The sequence below is a fragment of the Ovis aries genome, chromosome 16 (genome assembly GCF_016772045.2).
Source record: "Ovis aries strain OAR_USU_Benz2616 breed Rambouillet chromosome 16, ARS-UI_Ramb_v3.0, whole genome shotgun sequence".
Classification (NCBI taxonomy): domain Eukaryota; kingdom Metazoa; phylum Chordata; class Mammalia; order Artiodactyla; family Bovidae; genus Ovis; species Ovis aries.
This window is the reverse complement of record NC_056069.1, coordinates 15,279,063-15,299,711: the sequence shown is the minus strand read 5'-3', so window position 1 is coordinate 15,299,711 and position 20,649 is coordinate 15,279,063. Positions and strand designations below refer to the sequence as shown.

Sequence of the window (20,649 nt, the reverse complement as noted above, 5' to 3'; positions counted from 1 at the left end):
TTCAGTTAATGGTAATATATCAATATGAGTTCAATTGTAAAATTGTACCACAATAATGCATGTGTGTGTATGTGTGTAGTAGGAGGGGATATATGGAAATTCTCTATTTCCTATATAATTTTTATGTAAACCTAAAACTACTCTGCCTCTGCTATGAAGATGTACTGTCTGACTTTTAAGAAACACAAATAATATGAAAGATAAACATAAAACTGATCCCAGAGGAAATAGATTTATCCAGAAAACAAAAAAATATTGTATTTTGTTTATAACATTTTATAAACAAAATATTATAAAATCTTATTAATAGTAAAGAAGATATATCTTGAGAGAAACAATAGCCTACTATTAAACAAATGAACACTAAGAGGATAAGAAATGATTTATGAAAATTGAAATGTGACTTCTAAAATGAAAAAAAAATAGCATGAAAGCTGTATAACAGAATGATATAAAATGTAAGCCTTTTTCAATGCTATGGCAAAACCAATACAATATTGTAAAGTAAAAAAAAAAAATAATAATAATAATATTTTTTTAAGTAGGGAAAAAAAAAACATAAGCCTTGAAAGCAAGTGTCCTAAAGAGATGTATCTTATATTATGTTCACTGCTTTATAACTAGCACCTGGAACAGTGTGCAGTCCTCAGCAGGAACTCAGTAAACATGTTAAGTCAAAAATCGAATGATTTTGTATCTTGAAAAATACTGCTGAGGAACTTTTCCTGAACATAGCATAACATAAAGAGATAGAAAATGGAACACAAAATTGAACGTGGAAAATAGATCCAAGGGATCTAATTTGTGTATACTAAGAAGTAAAAAAGTAGGAACAGAGAAAATAGACAGTGGTGATTGATGAGGGAAAAGTGAACTTTCTGCTGGACTGCAGAAAGACATAGTTCTTCAGATCGAAAAAGACTACTGAGTACTGAACAGAACTGACTGTAAGGATACATAACTAGTAAAATTTTCAAATCTAAGGATGGTAAGACTTCCAGCAAGAAAGAAAGCACAAATAAGACAGACATGTTTTTCATATTCAGTGATAGATGGTATGAAACAGTGGATCAATCTCCCTCTTTTGAATTTTAAGTCCTCTTTATGTTTGAAAGATATTAAATATGCCCACCAGATATAGATAGATGTTCAGGTAGATAGTTGTGTTTTTTTTACCCAGTACTTTAAAGATTTTGTTGCATGTCTTTTTTTTTCCCCCTTCCATTTTTATTTAGATATAATTGATAGCACTGTAAAAGATTAAGTATACAGCAGTATTATTTGACTCACAAACATCATAAAGTGATTACCACAAGGAGTTTTATGAATATCCATGATACTATGTAGATATAAAATGAAAGAAAAGAATATATTTTGTGATGAGACTTCTTAAGATTAACTCTCTTAACAACTTTCATATGTAACATACATCAGTGTTAACTGTATTAATGATGTTGTCCATTATATCTTTGGTACTTACATATCTTATAAATTTGTACCTTTGACCACATTTATCTAGTGATTAGATATTTCTGTACAGAACAAAATGATCACAAGTGTAAATCTAGTAACCACCTGTTACCACACAAAGATGTTAGATTATTATTGACTGTTTTCCCCAGACTTTACTTTTCATTCTCATGACTTTTTTACTCTGTGACTGGAATTTTTTACCTCTTCATTTTCCCTCACCTTATTTCACTCTTCCCCCACCCCTTCCCCTGCTGATAAACCATTTGTTTGTACTCTCTATCAGTGACTCCGTTTCTGTTTTATTTGATCATTTGGCTTTTTTTTTTTTTCACACTTCACATATAAGTGAATTCATACCATATTTATCTTTCTCTATCTGACTTCACTCAGCAGAATACTCTCTAGGCTCATTCATATTGTCATAAGTGGAAAGATTTCATTTTTTTATGACTGATTAATATTCAGTTTTGTGTGTTATGTACCACATCTATATTCATCTATTGATGGGCACTTAGGTTGCTTCTATATCTTGGCTATTATGAGTAATGCTGCAGTGAATACAGGGGTGCATATATCTTTTCCTAAAAGTGTTTTAGTGTTTCCTAAAGTACTTTTGTGTTTCCTGAAAACACTACGAACTGAGTGTTTTTGTTTCCTTTGGAAAGCTACCCAGAAGTAGAATTGCTGGATCATAGCTCTATTTTTAATTTTTTGAGGAACCTTTGTTCTCTCTTCCATAGCATCTGCACCAATTACAATCCCACCAATAGTGCACGAGACTTCCCTTTTTTCCATATCCTCACCAACACTTGTTATAATCTTTTTGATAATAATTATTCTGACAAGTGTGAGGTGATCGTATTAAATTTTGATTTGTATTTGACTACTAATTATGTGTCTGTCATCCATCTGTATGTCTTCTTTGGAACATGGGTATCCTTGTCTTGTTCCCAATCTTAAAAGAAATACTTTCAGCTTTTCATCATTGAGTATGATGTTAGCAGTAGGTGTATCGTAAATGGCCTTTATTTTATTGAGATATATTTCCTCTGTATCTAATTCTGAAGAGTTTTTATCATAAATAGATGTTGGATTTTGTCACAATCTTTTTCTGCATCTATTGAGATTGTCATATGGTTTTTATTCTTCAGTTTATTAGGTGGTGTATCACACTGATTTGTGAATATTATACTGTCCTTGTATCCCTGGGATAAATTCCACTTGATCATGGTATTGTTGTTCAGTTGTTCATGTCCGACTCTTTGTGACTCCATGAACTGCAGGATGCCAGGCTTCCCTGTTCTTCACTATCTCCTGGAGTTTACTCAAACTTATGTCCATTGAGTCAGTGATAGCATCCAACCATTTTATCCTCTGACACCCTCTTCTCCTCTTTGCCCTCAATCTTTGATGATTCTTTTAATATATTGTTGAATTTGAATTGCTTACGTTCTGTTGAGGGTGTTTTACATCTCTGTTCATCAGAGATAGTGGCCTGCAATTCTCTCTTTTTTTGGTGTCTTTGTCTGGTTTTGATACAGATTGATGATTTCATAAATGTTTCTTCCTCTTCAATTTTTGGGAATAATTTGAGAAAGATTGGCATTAACCATTCTTTAAATGTTTGAACTTAACTGTGAAGTCATCTGGTCCTGAACTTTTGTTTGGGGGAGTTTTTTTAATTATCATCACTGATTTAAGTTCATTTTTGAAAAGGGCCTGTTCATATTTTGTACATTTCTACAAATTTATCTATGTCTTCTAGGTTGCTCATTCTATTGGCATGTAATTTTTTGTGTAGTCTCTTATAATCTTTTGTATATCTATAGTTTGATCATAATTTTCCCTTTTCATTTGTGATTTTATTTGGGTCTTTCCTCTTTTTCTCAAGATGAGTCTGGCTAAAGTTTTATCAATTATTGTTATCTTTCCAAAGAACTAGCTCTCAGCTTCATGGATCTTTCCTGTTTATTTTTTTGGTCTCTGTTTCATTTATGTCTACTCTGACCTTCAGTATTTCCTTCTTCTCCCTTTCTGTTTTGTTTTTCTTTTTCTAGAGCCTCTAAGCATATGGTTAGTCTTCTTTTCTTATTTTTCTTTTCTGAGGTAGGTTTGTATTGCTATAAATGCCTCTTTTAAGACTGGTTGGCTATATCTCATGAATTTTGGTTAATTATGTATTTGTTTTCATTTGTCTCCAGGTATTTTTTTTTCCCTTTTATCATTAATTTCGTCAGTGACTCATTGGTTGTTTAGTAGCACATTGTTTAACATCCATGTGCTTGTGTTTTTGCAATTTTTGTTTTATGGTTAGTTTCTAGACTTATACTTTTGTGTTCAGAAAAAACGCCTGATATAATTTCAGTCTTCTAAAATTTACTGTGACTTGTTTGTGGCCTAGCATGTGATCTATCCCAGAGAATGTGCACTTGAAAAGAGTGTATATTTTGCTGCTTTTGAATGGAATGCTCTGTATATAGCTATTAAATCTATCTGATTAATATGTCATTTAAGGTCAGTGTTTCCTCTTTGATCCTACCTGGATAATCTATTGATGTAATTGGGGTATGAAAGTCCTCTACTATTATTGTATTAGTGTCACTTTCTCTATTTGTGGTTGGTAATATTTGCTGTATTATTTAAGTACTCTTAGGTTGGGTGTGTATGTATTTACAGTTGTTATATCTTTTTGTTGAATTGATTCCTTTATCATTACATAATGTGTCTTTGTATAATATTTTAAATATATTATGCTACTTCCTTCCGGCCTGCAGAGTTACTCTAAAGTCAGCTGGTAGTCTTATGGGAGTTCCACTAAAAGTAACTTATTGCTTTTCCCTTGCCATTTTTTCATATTCGCTTTTTATCCTTAATTTTTGCCATTTTAATTCCAGTGTGTATTGGTGTGGTCCTCTTTGATGATCTTGTTTGAGACTCTGTGCTTCCTAGACCTGAATGTCTGTTTCCTTTCCCAGGTTAGGGTTTGGTTTTGTTTGTTTGTTTGTTTTTAACTATTGTATCTCATACATGTTCTCTACTCCTTTCTCCTTCCCTTATCCTTCTAGGATCTCTATAAATGAATGTTAGTATGCTTGATGTTTTTCCAGAGGTCTCTTAAATTGTCATTTCTTTTTTATTCTTTATTCTTTTTAGCTTCAGTGGTTTCCATCAGTCTTCCAGCTCACTGATCTGTTCTCTGCTTCATCTAATCCACTGTCAGTTACTTCTAGTGTGTTTTCTAATGCTTTGTTAAACTTCTCACTGTGTTCATCCAGTCTTCAACAAGTTAGTTGAGCATTTTTATGATCATTACTTTGAACTTTTATTGGGTAGACTGCTTATCTCCATTTCATTTCTTTCTTCACCTAGACTTTTCATTCCTTCATTTAACCCATTTTTCACCTCATTTTGTCTCAGTCTTGCATTTATTTGTAGGTATTAGGTAAAGTTGGTTACATTTCCTGATCTTGGAGTAATGGCCTTTTGTGGGAGATTTCTTATGGGGCCCAGCATTTCACTTCCCTCTGGTCACCAGAGCTGGTTACCAGGGTAAGGCCCTAGCATGACTCATTGTAGGTCCCAGGAATCCCAGGGCTGATGATAGCCTGTTTGTGAGTGGGCCAAAGAGTTGGGTTGCAGGACAGCTAGCTGCAGGTGCTAAAGGTCTAGGTGCTTGTGCCAATCTGCTAATGGGTGGGGCCAGGTCCTTCTGCAATTGACTTCAGGCCTGGGGGTTCTAAAACTGGCCTTGGCCTACTTTTGGGCAGTGTCAGGTCCCAGGGAAGCTTGCTGAGGGTTGTGGGGGATTCTGGGGCTGGTGTCCAACTGGCTGGTGGACAGGGCTACATCCCCTCTTGACTGGCTCCTCTGCCTGGGGTTTTCCAGAACTGATACCAACTGGAAGGTTAGCAGGGCTGGATCCCAGGGCCAGTGGCTAGAGGGAGGACTCCAAAGTGTTACTTGCCAGCATGAAGGAGCTCCCCCAAAAGGTTTCTGTCAGTGTCTGTGTTCCCAGGGAGAGTCTTAGATGCCTCCATCTCTTTGAGAGGCTCTCCAAGATCAGCAAATGTGTCTGACCTGGTCTCCTTTCAAACTACTTACTCTGCACAGTGTCTCAGAGCCAGTGAGAATTTGTGTGCACCCTTTAAGAGCATAATCTCTGTTTCTTACTACCCTATAGCTATCCTATATATAAATCCCACTGGCTTTCAAAGCCAGACATTCTGGAGGCTTCTTTCACCATGCAGGACCCAGAACTGGGGAGCTCTAGGTGAGGGTGGGATCCCTTGAACCTTGGGAAGAACCTCTGCAATTATTCTTCCCTCTATGGGTCACCTACCCCAGGATGTGGGTCGTGATTATATTGCGTCTCTGCCACTCCTGCCCATCTCATTGTGATTCCTTTTTTCTTAATCCTTAGAAAATATTTTCTGTTGGTTTTCAGGTCATCCTCATCAATAGTTGTTCCATAAATAATTGTAATTTTGGTGGTGTGCCCATGGGAGAAGTAGAGCGTGAGGTCTTCCTACTCTGCTTTTGGTCTCCTCTCTCTATCTTGAAAGTTTTGAGTGAAAACATTTTGTTATCGAGGACTATACTTAAATAAAATTCAAATGTGAATACAGAGGAAACTTCAAACTTTACAGAACATACAGTTTACCATTCACATACATTTCCTGAAAAAAAAAATCAAGGACAGATTACAATAAAACAAAAAATGTAGTTCAAGAGAGAGGACAATAAGGGATACAAGAAAGCAGTGTTAAATAAGCTGAAGAATACATTACTTTGCCAACTAAGGTCCATCTAGTCAAGGCTATGGTTTTTCCAGTAGTCATGTATAGATGTGAGAATTGGACTGTGAAGAAGGCTGAGTGCCGAAGAATTGATGTTTTTGAACTGTGGTGTTGGAGAAGACTCTTAAGAGTCTCTTGGACTGCAAGGAGATACAACCAGTCCATTCTGAAGGAGATCAACCCTGGGATTTCTTTTGGAAGGAATGATGCTAAAGCTGAAACTCCAGTACTTTGGTCACCTCATACAAAGAGTTGACTCATTGGAAAAGACTTTGATGCTGGGAGGGATTGGGGGCAGGAGGAGAAGGGGACGACAGAGGATGAGATGGCTGGATGGCATCACTGACTCGATGGACATGAGTCTGAGTGAACTCTGGGAGTTGATGATGGACAGGGAGGCCTGGCGTGTGGCGATTCATAGGGTCGCAAAGAGTTGGACACGACTGAGCAGCTGAACTGAACTGAACTGAACTGAAGGCATAGTTAAATATAGAGTAATTGATTTAAAGAATGTACTGACAAAGTAGAGGCATAGTATGTTTAAGCAATTAACATTTTAGACATAAAATTAATATAATCTCAATAAGATATGAGCTATATTTGTGTTTTTGAGTGGGGAGTAAAATACGTTCAATTCATAGGTCTCATTCGGAAAAGGGAGATTATTAACGTTAAACTTCAACTGTTTTTGTTAAAAGTTAAGATTAATTATTAGAAAAAAGGAGACAGGATTTAATAACAGCAAATACTTGGATAGCACTTTTTATATTCCAGGTACTGTTCTGAATGCTTTGTATATATTAATTCTCTTAATGCTTTCAAAGCTCTGTGAGCTAAGTACCTTACAAATGAGGGAAGTGAGACCCCAGGGAATAAAGTAACTTGTATAAGATTACTACTACACAGTCAGTAGTGGCAGAGTCCAGCAAGATTGGCTCTTTACTACTGCCCTACTATTACTTCTTGGGAAAAAAAAAAAGGCAAGAAATAAAACCGAATATAAAAGAATCACAATAATTGTAAATAAACTAAATGTCACTGCTGCTGTCTTTATTATTAACAAAAAGTTTTGACCTACTAATTTTTTGCAGAATTTTTAAAGGTTGTTTGTATTATTTATCTATTTATTATCTCATTATCTTTGACTTGAAGCCCCTGGCGAGGAACATGAGAGACGGAATATTTTTGGTTGACTTTGTAGGATAATTTCTATGGGGCCAAAAGCAGTTGGACAATTGAACACCTATTGTATTCATTTGTTGATTATGATGATGATATCTTGATATTTCTAACTTCCCTATAAATCCTATCTAAATTTCATTTCCTCTTTACATACATTATCATCATCAGTTAACTTTTATTATTTGCTGGGAATATTCAAAGTATAGTAACTCACTTAAGAATGTGGTGATAGAGAGTGTTGCTTCAAATCCATATTGACTGGGTTGAAATTCCACTCATAGTTTCAATAAGTGAGCTGTCTATATTTCACTTTCCTTTGATATGGAAAATGATGATAACAATAGTATCTACCTTGTAAGGGTTTAGTGCTGAAGAGATTAGTTAATATGTACAGCTTTGGTCACCTTAATTCTAAGTCCCAAACAATTTGGTAGGAAACATCAGGTGAATGTTTAGCTCTGTGGCAAACATACTGTTTAAATTCAAACATCTTATGCTGGTGTTATATCACTTTGGTTGATGAATAGATATTTCTTTTATTTTCTATTTTAGTCGGCATTCACATAACTTTCATTCCTTTTTAGATCTAATCATAGGAACTACACAGAGAAAAATTATGATCTCTTTTTCACAAATACTTGAATATCTGGTCTCCTGTTGATATTTTTCTGAGTGAATATCCTAAAGCACTTTGTATGAGAAAGTTTCAGAAGTCATGCTGCCTTGGCCTTGGTATTTCTGTGGATAACTACAGTTTGTCTGGGGCCCTCAAAGTAGCTGCAAATATGGTGTGATCATATAAAGTGGTAGGAACATCAACCCACTTTAAGTAGCTGCATCATATGTTGAGCTTCCAGTCAGTTAAAATCTCTGTCTCTTTACATGAACTGCTCTCAGCTAAGTATCATCCATCTATGTGTGCAGTCTGTTTGGATTCTTAATGAGGGATTTATATTTCTCAGCTGGTAAAGAATCTTCCTGCAATGCAGGAGACCCTGGTTTGATTCCTGAGTTGGAAAACTCCCTTAGAGAAGGGATAGATTACCCATTCCAGTATTCTCAGGCTTCCCTGGTGGCTCACATGGTAAAGAATCTGCCTGCAATGCAAGAGACCTCAGTTTGATCCCTGGGTTGAGAAGATTTTAAATTTTAAAATAAATTTTAATAGAAATTTATTTTTAATTTTAATTTTAAATTAAAGTTACTTTTTAATTTAAAAAGTAAATGTTAATAGAAAAATAAGCAAATAAAAATTATGAGGAAGCAGCTAAGTGGTAGTGACAGAGAACAACTTTAGATAGAATAACAGTGAAATCCTTTGGGGAAGTTGATATTTAAGATTTTTAAAATTAGGTAAGTTGAGCCATGTGTAGACAAGAATGTGTCAACTAATTTTTGTTATGTAACAAAACAAATTTAGTTGTTTAAAACAACAACCTATATTCACTCACAACTTTCTGAGTTGGCAGTTGGGGCTGGTGCTCAGCTATAATGATTTGTCTCTGATCCACATGATATCATCTGGGCTCACCAGTACATTTGCAATTAGGTGACAATTATTGGCTGTACCCACACATGTCCAATGGTTGGCTTGTTGTCAGCAGTCACAATGGAGGCAGCTGGACCATATGTCACTTACTATTCAGCAGGCTAGCCTAGGCTTGTTCACATCTTGGGTCTTGTGAGTTCCCAAGATCAGCAGGAGCAGACTATTCCAGTGCACAAGCTTTTTTTAAGCCTTTATTTGCATCACATTTGCTTACATTCCATTGACCAAAGAAGTCACATGGCAGAGCCCAAATTCAGAGTGTAGAAAACTGATCTCTGCGTCTCGATGAATTGCATATAGGTGTATATGGAGAGATAGGAGAATTTTATCTTATTTTGTAATCATCCAAATGGAGCAAGCACTTTTTAAGAGAAACAGAGCATCATGTCTTAAGGCCTTATGGTGAGAAAGTGTTCAGTGTGTTTGTTGAGCCAGAAGATCAGTGAATTGGAATGTAGCTCAATATGGAGGATAAAAATGAAGGCTGGAACTGGATCCTGCAGAGTTCTATAGAGCATTGTAAGGAGTCTCATTTTATTCCAAATGTAAGAAGGCAGCATCAAGTAGGTGGCAAAAAAGAGGTCCTGGTCTACTTATGAAATGCTGCTGAAAGAGTAATGAAGGTAAGTTAGGAAAGCATCCTAGGTTTGGCAGAAAGGACTTTAAGATGAAAGGATTTCCTTTACCAGATATTGAGGCTTACTGTAAGGCCACAATAAGTGAAAGTTGCTCAGTTGTGTCCAACTCTTTGTGACCCCATGGACTATACAGACAAATGGGATTCGCTAGGCCAGAATACTGGAGTGGGTAGCCATTCCCTTCTTCAGGGGATCTTAACAACCCAGGGATCGAACCCAGGTCTCCCACATTGCAGGCAGATTCTTTACCAGCTGAGCTACATGGTATGATTATGGCATCAGTTCATTTCAGTTCAGTTCAGTCGCTCAGTCATGTCCGACTCTTTGCAGCCCCATGAATTGTAGCACACCAGGCCTCCCTGTCCATCACCAACTCCCAGAGTTCACTCAAACTCACGTCCATCGAGTCAGTGATGCCATCCAGCCATCTCATCCTCTGTCGTCCCCTTCTCCTCCTGCCCTCAATCCCTCCCAGCATCAGGGTCTTCTCCAATGAGTCAACTCTTCTCATGAGGTGGCCATAGTACTGGAGTTTCAGCTTCAGCATCATTCCTTCCAAAGAACACCCAGGACCGATCTCCTTTAGAATGGACTGGTTGGATCTCCTTGCAGTCCAAGACACTCTCAAGAGTCTTCTCCAACACCACAGTTCAAAAGCATCAATTCTTTGGCTCTCAGCTTTCTTCACAGTCCAATTCTCACAGCCATACATGACCACTGGAAAAACCATAGCCTTGACTAGACGGACCTTAGTCAGCAAAGTAATGTCTCTGCTTTTTAATATGCTATCTAGATTGGTCATAACTTTCCTTCCAAGGAGTAAGTGTCTAGGAATAGACAATAACATAATGGAACAAAATAGAAGTCAACATATTTGGCCTCTTAATAACAATGCGGCACTTTAGAACAGTGGAGGAAGAGTAAGGTCATTGAAATAAATGGGTTATACCAATTAATAAGTACATGAAAATTACAGTGAAATTTACCCCTAATATACACTATACTGAAAATCAATTTCAGGTAGATGATTAAATATTATTAAATGCAAAATAATACTCTGTTAATGAGCTTGGGAAAAGGTAAATGTTCTTAAATAAGACACAAAAATTACTAACCATAAAGGAAAAATAGTCTTTAAAATTAAGAACTTCATTTCATCAAAAGACACCATGAGAAGTGTGAAAAGGCAAACCAGAAGAAAGGAAAAAATATTTGCAACACATCTAACCAATAACAACAAGTAACCAGATTAAGTAAAAATGCTTACAAGTATATAAGAAAAATCAGAAAGCCAATTTAAAAAATGAGCTAACAGCTTGAATATGTCCTTCATAAAGAGAGAAATTACCTACAGGTGGCAGAAAGAGGCTGACAGAGAGGAAGTAAGGCCATCTGGATAAATCAAGTAACAGTTTATCCAGTTGAAAGGCTTTTCTGTATTTTCAAGGCTCTGTTTGCCTCTTTTCTGTAACTTCTACATTTCATGTAACCTAAAAATATTTAGAAAGCCCAAAGGCTACTCAAATAATAATCGTTGATCTCCATTTTTCACTTTCATCAAAGTGAGGAGAAAAGCATCTACACCATTTGCCTCAGTGGACTGAGGCCAGGCCTTGTTTAAGGAATATTTCCCAAGGCTCTAACCTTGGGCCTGTGAGAAAGGTTAGGAGGGAAAGATGGCTATAGATAATATTTATTGAATATTTGTTGTATGCCAGGCTGTGTTTTGCTCAATGCTTTATGTGGATTGATTTGATTGAAGTCGCTCAGTCGTGTCTGACTCTTTGCGACCCCATAGACTGTAGCCTACCAGGCTCCTCTGTCCAAGGGATTTTCCAGGCAATAGTACTGGAGTGGATTGCCATTTCCTTCTCCAGTGGATCTTCCCGACCCAGGGATGGAACCCGAATCTCCCGCATTGTGGACAGATGCTGTACCATCTGAGCTACCCTCACATAGCACCTTCACAGATGAGGACATTGTGATGTTAAGTAACAGGAATTGTGCCACCAGACTGTGCTGCTAACCGGAGTGCCTCTTTCCTAGCTATTCCATTTGGGAGAGAGGAGCAGATGAGTATTTTCCAGCTGCAAGGCTGATCCCAGAATTACTACAAGTTTCTTTGCAATATCTCTTGCCTGACATACCTTGGGCTTTGGCCTTTTATTGTCTCTGAGGTCCAGGAAGGTGCAAAATGTGGAATAAAGAATGCTGCCTGTGTAGTGTGAAGCTGAAGTTTGACTTCCTCTTGCCCTCAGGTCTCAGTTCAGTTCAGTCATTCAGTCTGTCCAGCTCTTTGTGACCCCATGGACTGCAGCACACCAGGCTTCCTTGTCCATCACCAGCTCCCGGAGCTTACTCAAACTCATGTTCATCGAGTCGGTGATGCCATCCAGCCATCTCATCCTCTGTCATCCTCCTTTCCTCTTGCCTTCAATCTTTCCCAGCATCAGGGTCTTCTCAGATGAGTCAGTTCTTCACATCAGGTGGCCAAAGTGTTGGAGTTTCAGCTTCAGACAAAGGAGAAAAGGAAAGATATACCCATTTGAACGCAGAGTTTCAAAGAGTAGCAAGGAGAAATAAGAAAGCCTTCCTAAGTGATCAGTGCAAAGAAATAGAAGAAAACAATAGAATGGGAAAGACTAGAGATCTCTTCAAGAAAATTAGAGATACCAAGGGACCATTTCATGCAACAGTGGGCACAATAAAGGACAGAAATGGTATGGACCTAACAGAAGCCCTCAGGTCTATTCATGTGCAAATGCCCATGTAAGGCTGGTAATCTTGTGACAGTAGCTTTTTTGCTGTGGTGGGAGTGGGACCTAATACTTAACTAGTTCTGGTTAAATAGAGATAAAGGTTTACTTAATATTTTCTGGTACTATACTTTAACATTTAGCATTATATAAAAATGCTAAAATGAATAATTAAGACTTCTGGGTTTTCAATGTGCATTTCTAGTTTCTTCTCACTTTGCAAGGTAGCATTTCTGTCACTGATTATGCACAAAAACAGATATACCTGCTTCTCATAAATATTTTCATTCACTTTAACAAAATATGAAATCAGTTTCTCAATTTCTCAAGGAAACCAATCTCATACTGAACTAAGATAAATTGTTTTGCTTATATTTTGCAGACTTTGGATAATGAGATGAGTACAGATGATGACAATGAATATGCAGAAGAAAAGGAGAGCTACATCTGTGCAGTGTGTCTGGATGTTTATTTCAACCCCTACATGTGTTACCCTTGCCACCACATCTTCTGTGAGCCCTGCTTACGGACCCTTGCCAAAGACAATCCTGCAAGCACTCCCTGCCCGTTGTGTCGGACAATTATTTCCAGAGTCTTTTTTCAGACAGGTAATTATTGTCTTTCATTAACATGATTGCCTAATTATTTTGACTACCTCTTTGTTCCAGTTCTAAAGGTACTTTATGAATTATTATGAGAAAGTTATTGAAAAACAGTATACTAACACATATACATGGAATTTAGAAAGATGGCAATGACGACCCTGTATGCAAGACAGGAAAAAAGACACAGATGTGTATAACGGACTTTTGGACTCAGAGGGAGAGGGAGAGAGTGGGATGATTTGGGAGAATGGCATTCTAACATGTATACCATCATGTAAGAATTGAATCGCCAGTCTATGTCTGACGCAGGATACAGCATGCTTGGGGCTGGTGCATGGGGATGACCCAGAGAGATGTTATGGGGAGGGGGGAGGGAGGTGGGAGTGGGGTTCATGTTTGGGAACGCATGTAAGAATTAAAGATTTTAAAATTAAAAAAATAAAAAAAATGAAAATCATATATAGCATAATTTGTTACTCTCCAGTTTATAGAAGAGTGCTTGCCAACTCATTAGAACTTTGTTAAAATCGTAGAATCAGAGATGAAACCAGTTCCTCATCTCTACTCCTCTATTTAATGCTGAGATCTTTTCTAAAGCATCCTAACTAGTTTTTCAGTCATTAGCTGTACATCTCCAGTGTCGAGGACATTCCATTAAAATTTGGAGCAGCCCTATTGATTATTTATGCCTCAAGTCTAACTTCTATTTCTTCTCATCTTTTGACCTTTGTTTTTTCCTCTGGAGTCTCAAAGAATAAATCTATAAATGTCTGAGGATAACTACTATGCCTTTCCCTCAAACTCCAAATCTTCTAAACCTTCTTGTTGTTTTTAAGGTCTTTATTCTTGAAGACAGTAAAATTGGAACAAGGATTTGTTTACATAATTACCATGTAAAGATGAGATATAATACAGTATTTTGATATAAATAGAAACAGGGAAAACTAATGAATGTGGAACATGGAAACCTGCTAAGGAGAAAAGGAAAAATGATAGAAGTAATCGGAGCTGTTGGACTGTAAAGAAAGCTGAGCCCCAAAGAATTGATGCTTTTGAACTGTGGTGTTGGAGAAGACTCTTGAGAGTCCCTTGGACTGCAAGGAGATCCAGCCAGTCCATCCTAAAGGAGATCAGTCCTGGGTGTTCATTGGAAGGACTGATGTTGAAGCTGAAACTCCAAAACTTTGGCCACCTGATGTGAAGAGCTGACTCATTTGAAAAGACCCTGATGCTGGGAAAGATTGAGGGCAGGAGGAGAAGGGGAAGACAGAGGATGAGATAGTTGGATGGCATCACCAACTCAATGGACATGAGTTTGGGTAAACTCCAGGAGATGGTGGTGGACAGGGAGGCCTGGCGTGCTGCAGTCCATGGGGTTACAAGGACTCGGACACAACTGAGTGACAACTGAACTGAAAGCAGAGCTGATATCTATTGAGTGTGCTACTGTGTGCTAAACTTTTGAGAAGGAAATTTCTGTATCCACATTTCACCTCAACCATAGGCCAAATAAGATCAAAGTATGTACTTTATTCATAGTAAAACTGAAGAAGACACGTAGCACATTTTTCTTCCCCTAAAGAAAATCCAAGGACCCATCTGCAAAGAAGAATCAGTTTATAAAAATAAGTTTGGTATACCCAACCAACTACATGAATGCTTGCAAACCTGTCATACTAGCTCAGTAATCGAACAATGAGATACCACCTCACACTCACTAGGATGGCTGTAGTTAAAAAGATAGATGATAATAAGTGTTGGCAAGGATATGGAAAAATTGAAACTCGTATATTACTGATAGGAGTATAAAACGGTAAAGTCAGTTTGGAAAATAGCAGAATCAGCTTTGCACATAGAAGATTCTAAGCCTGCTTGTGAGATGGGGAAAAAATTCTTGTGTCCCAAATTAACTAAGAGTTCTTTTGTCTATGAAGATGGAGAAGACTCCAGGATGGGTAGGGCCAAGGAAGAAGACCTTTGGCTAGGGGGAACCTTTCCATTTCTTGACTGACAGCCTCATTATTCCAGACAAGGAGCTCCCACATCAGTACCCCAATAGCAGATCTGTTCAGGGATGTCAAACATGCTGCTTGACAGGATCTGCCAGCCACCTTCATCAGGAGGCCAAGGAAGGGGAAAGGCTATGGCTTACAAATGTTAAATGGAGTGAGGGTCTTCCAAGAGCGTGGGGAAGAATCCCTTAGCCAATGAGATCATGGTTTTGTTTTCAGGGAAGGCATCATATTTTCTTGAATCAGTTGTATGACTGAAGCCTTCACACCAAGCATGGCATTGCCCCTACTGCAGATTGACTTTGGGGGACCCCTGTATGAGCCCTACTATAGACTTCAGGAATCCAGCCCATGGCCATATGGAAGATGCAGATGTCTCAAGTACTACATAGAGAGCCACAGGGTCAGTACAGCTGAACCCTCAACCGTGAAGTCACTTGCTGCTCTCACCCGATTCAAATGCACCCGAACCTCAACAAGGAGAATTTCTATCCTGCTTCCATTATTTTCCTCCATTCAGCCTCTCTCTCCTTTTAGACCACTGCCCCCATCCCCCTACTCTTCTGCCTTTACATGGTGAAACTAGGTGCTAATAAGCAGTAGTGCTGGTGAAGTCCATTGGAAATGGGAAAATAAAATGGCTGTGTCTTCACCTTGTGTATGAAAGAAAGAAAGTGAAAGTGAAGTCACTCAGTCGTGTCTGACTCTTTGCGACCCCAGGGACTGTAGCCTACCAGGCTTCTCCGTCCATGGGATTTTCCAGACAAGCGTACTAGAATGGGGTGCCATTTCCTTCTCCAGGGGATCTTCCCGACCCAGGGATCAAACCCAGGTCTCCTGTAATTCAGGCAGACGCTTTATTTACCCTCTGAGCCAGCAGGGAAGGAGTCCATAAGTAAATAAACGAAATTTAAGCTACTCTAGAATTTTAAGTATGAAGCAGGCTTATGATTTTTTCACCAGGAATATTCTGGCTCCCACAATAATAGGAGGATGCTACTGGTATCTAGTCAACAGAGTAGGGATAACAGGTACCAGGCAGTGTTTGGGCCAGTACCACACAGTGAAAAATTGTCCTGGATTCTGTCTGAATTTTAGATGTCCTGCTGGGCTTTTTTCAGGACATATAGCTCATCCAAACGATCACACTTCCTCTTTTTATCTGCCGTAATAGCCTGTAATTGGTCTTGGTCTGTTGTCTCTGTTCCCATTAAGGGTATTTCATACTTTCTCTTATTCTGTATCAAACAGTCTGGACTGTTAATTCATATGCTAATAGTAATTTTATTCTTGCATTTACTATGCCTCAACTTTTTCATTTTTACGTTCATCTTGTACAATATAGTCATTGCCTCTGAAATCAAAACTCATTCTTTTTTTTATTGAAGTATAAAAAGAAGATTTACAATATTGTGCCGATCTCTGCTGTACAGCAAAGTGACTCAGTTATGTACATATAGACGATCTTTATTTTTATATTCTTTTCCATTATGGTTTATCACAGTATATTGAATATAGTTCCCTGTGCTGTACAGTAGGACCTTGTTGTTTATCCATCCTATAAAATATAATAGTTTATATCTGCTAATCCTAAACTCCCAGTCCTCCCCTCCCGTACTGCTCTCCCTCTTGGCAACTTCAAGTCTGTTCTCGATGCTTGTGAGGCTGTTTCTGTTTGCAGATAGGTTTATTTGTACCATATTTTAGATTGCACACGTAGGTGGTATTATATGGTATCTGTCTTTCTCTTTCTGAATTCGCTTAGTATGATAATCTCTAGTTGCATCCATGTTGCTACAAATGGCATTATTTCATTCTTTTTATGGCTAAGTAATAATATTCCATTGTCTATGTATACAAATTCATTCTTTATTAGTAGGCATATCTATTTCATAATCCCTTTTAGTGTAGTCACTCTTGAGCTTTAATATATGGAAATAAATATTTTATTATAAAAAAAGAAATAGAAAATTAAGCATAATGATGAGAGCATTGTTTCTCAGGTTTCTGTCATTTCCCTACCACCTTTTCAATTTTCACTATATCACATACCACCTGAATTATTTTTTTACTTAAGGGTTTTCTTCATATCAACATAGTTTTAAAATATACTTATTTCAGCCTCATCTTTAACAATGTATTTGTGAATGTGTATATTTTATGTTCTTGTTTATTATATGCATTAAAATAATAACTATGAAAGTTATTATTAAATTTCACCCTAAATCCTTTAACATACGGCTCACAGTTCAAATCAGTTCAGTCGCTCAGTTGTGTCTGACTCTTTGCAACCCCATGAATCACAGCACGCCAGGCCACCCTGTCCATCACCAACTCCTAGAGTTCACTCAAACTCATCTCCATCGAGTCGGTGATGCCATCCAGCCATCTCATCCTCTGTCGTCCCATTTTCCTCCTGCTCCCAGTCCCTCTCAGCATCAGGGTCTTTTCCAATGAGTCAACTCTTCACATGAGGTGGCCAAAGTATTGGAGTTTCACCTTCAGCATAAGTCCTTCCAATGAACACCTAGGACTGGTCTCTAGGATGGACTGGTTGGATCTCCTTGCAGTCCAAGGGACTCTCAAGAGTCTTATCCAACACCATAGTTCAAAAGCATCAATTCTTTGGTGCTCAGCTTTCTTCACAGTCCCTCTCTCACAGCCATGCATGACCCTTGGAAAAACCATAGACTTGACTATACAGACCTTTGTTGGCAAAGTAATATCTCTGCTTTTCAATATGCTTTCTAGATTGGTCATAACTCTCCTTCGAAGGAGTAAGCGTCTTTTAATGTCATGGCTGCAATCACCATCTGCAGTGATTTTGGAGCCCCCCAAAATAAAGTCTGACACTGTTTCTACTGTTTCCCCATCTATTTCACATGAAGTGATGGGACCAGATGCCATGTTCTTCGTTTTCTGAGTGTTGAGTTTTAGGCCAACTTTTCCACTCTCCTCTTTCACTTTTATCAAGAGGCTTTTTAGTTGCTCTTCACTTTCTGCCATAAGGGTGCTGTCACCTGCATGTCTGAGGTTATTGATATTTCTCCTGGCAATCTTGATTCCAGCTTGTGCTTCTTCCAGCCCAGGGTTTCTCATGATGTACTCTACATATAAGTTAAATAGCAGGGTGACAATATACAGCCTTGACGTACTCCTTTTCCTCTTTGGAACCAGTCTGTTGTTCCAGGTCCAGTTCTAACTGTTGCTTCCTGACCTGCATATAGGTTTCTCCAGAAGCAGGTCAGGTGTTCTGGTATTCCCATCTCTTTGAGAAGTTAGTGCTTTGTAAACCAAATCTTGAAAAACACTGCCTTTCACTTATGGATGTTAACACCAGGAAAGAAAAAAAAACAGCAAACAGGAATATTTAAAACAGTCCCTCGAAGTTGTGAGTGGAGCTGGAGTTAGAAGGAGTGGAACAGATCTCACTGGTGTTTTGTTTTTGTTTTTGTATTTTTAATGCTCTTTTACATCATTGGATTTATTAGACCATGGGAATGTTTTAATTTGGCAGCTTTTAAAAATAAATAAGTAAACCAAGATATACAGCATTAAATATGATGGTGGGGCAGGAAGGATAAAGTCCTGTTTCTTTTCATACAGAAGATAATCATGAATTCTTCGAAGCTGAGGATGTATGCTATGATAACCTTTTAAGAATCCACTAGTATATCTCTATCCATAGGCTTTCAAAAGTCTTTTTCTAAATATTGAAGTGTAGCTTTAAATGCAAAATAATAATAGTATACATCACAACACTAAAAAGTACTTAGCACTTTGTCTTTATCATACTGTGTCAATGCTTGTGTGCTTAGTTGCTCAGTTGTGTCAAACTCTTTGCGACCCCATGGACTATAGCTCTGATCACCGAGAAAGGCTTTCTTATCTCTCCTTGCTATTCTTTGGAACTCTGCATTCAAATGGGTATATATTTCCTTTGCTTTTTGCTCTTCTTTTCACAGCTATTTGTAAGGCTGCCTCAGACAGCCATTTTGCTTCTTTGCAGTTCTCTTTCTTGGGGATGGTCTTGATCCTCGTCTCCTGTACAGTGTCATGAACCTCAATCCATAGTTCATCAGGCACTCTATCAGATCTAGTCCCTTAAATCTATTTCTCACTTCCACTGTATAATTGTAAGGGATTTGATTTAGGTCATATCTGAATGGTCTAGTGGTTTTCTCCACTTTCTTCAATTTCAGTCTGAATTTGACAATAAGGAGTTCATGATCTGAGCCACAGTCAGCTCCCAGTCTTGTTTTTGCTGACTGTATAGAGCTTCTCCATCTTTGGCTGCAAAGAATATAATCAATCTGATTTCGGTGTTGACCATCTGGTGATGTCCATGTATAGAGTCTTCTCTTGTGTTGTTGGAAGAGAGTGTTTGCTATGACTTGTGAGTTCTCTTGGCAAAACTCTATTAGTCTTTGCCCTGCTTCATTCCGCATTCCAAGGCCAAATCTGCCTGTTACTCCAGGTGTTTCTTGACTTCCTACTTTTGCATTCCAGCCCCCTCTAATGAAAAGGACATCTTTTAGGGGTGTTAGTTCTGAAAGGTTTTGTAAGTCTTCATAGAACAGTTCAACTTCAGCTTCTTCAGCATTACTCGTTGGGGCATAGACTTAGATTACCGTGATATTGAATGGTTTGCCTTTGAAATGAACAGAGATCATTCTGTCATTTTTGAACCTGCATCCAAGTACTGCATTTTGGACTCTTTTGTTGACTATGATGGCTACTCCACTTCTTCTAAGGGATTCCTGCCCGCAGTAGTAGATAAAATGGTCATCTGAGTTAAATTCACCCATTCCAGTTCATTTTAGCTCACTGATTCCTAAAATGTTAACGTTCACTTCCAATTTGCCTTAATCCATGGACCTAACATTCCAGGTTCCTATGCAGTATTGCTCGTTACAGCATCAGACTTTGCTTCCATCACCAGTCACATCCACAACTGGGTGTTGTTTTTACTTTGGCTCTGTCTCTTCATTCTTTCTGGAGTTATTTCTCCACTGTTTGCCAGTAGCATATTCGGCACCTGCCAACCTGGGGAGTTCATCTTCCAGTCCTATCTTTTTACCATTTCATACTGTCCATGGGGTTCGCAAGGCAAGAATACTGAAGTGGTTTGCCATTCCCTTCTCCAGTGGACCACATTTTGTCAGAACTCTCCACCATGACCTGTCAGTCTTGGGTGGCCCTACACAACATGGCTCATAGTTTCTTGGAGTTAGACAAGGCTGTGGTCTATGTGATCAGATTGACTAGTTTTCTGTGATTGTGGTTTCAGTCTGTCTGCCCTCTGATGCCCTCTCTCAGCACCCAGCATCTTACTGGGGTTTCCCTGACCTTGGACGTGGGATATCTCCTCTCAGCAGCTCCGGCTCCGGGCAGCTGCCGCTCCCCACTGCAGTGCTGCACAGCCACTGCTCACCACTCTGGAACTTTCATTCCTTTGTACATATCCGGCTTTCCATCTTGGATCATTTTCTTTCAGCCTGGAGTACCACTTCTTTTACAGGTATGGGGAATTCCCTGGCGGTTCAGTGATTAGGACTTGGTGCTTTCACTGCCGGGCCCCAGGTTTGATCAGCAAGTCGTTTCCAGTCACTGTAGTGTCTACCACTGATCCTCACAC

The 20,649-nt window shown here is 38.4% G+C and overlaps 1 protein-coding gene across 3 annotated transcripts in view; it reads left to right on the top strand.

The window, feature by feature from the left end:
- The window catches only part of RNF180 (ring finger protein 180), a 302,385-nt gene that overhangs the window by 213,580 nt on the left and 68,156 nt on the right, over positions 1 to 20,649 (top strand). For all 3 annotated transcript variants that reach the window (XM_027980056.2, XM_042233755.1, XM_042233754.1), the window contains one exon: positions 12,777 to 13,002. In XM_027980056.2, coding sequence (XP_027835857.2) covers positions 12,777 to 13,002 — 226 coding nt within the window. The remainder of the gene's footprint in view (positions 1 to 12,776; positions 13,003 to 20,649) is intronic.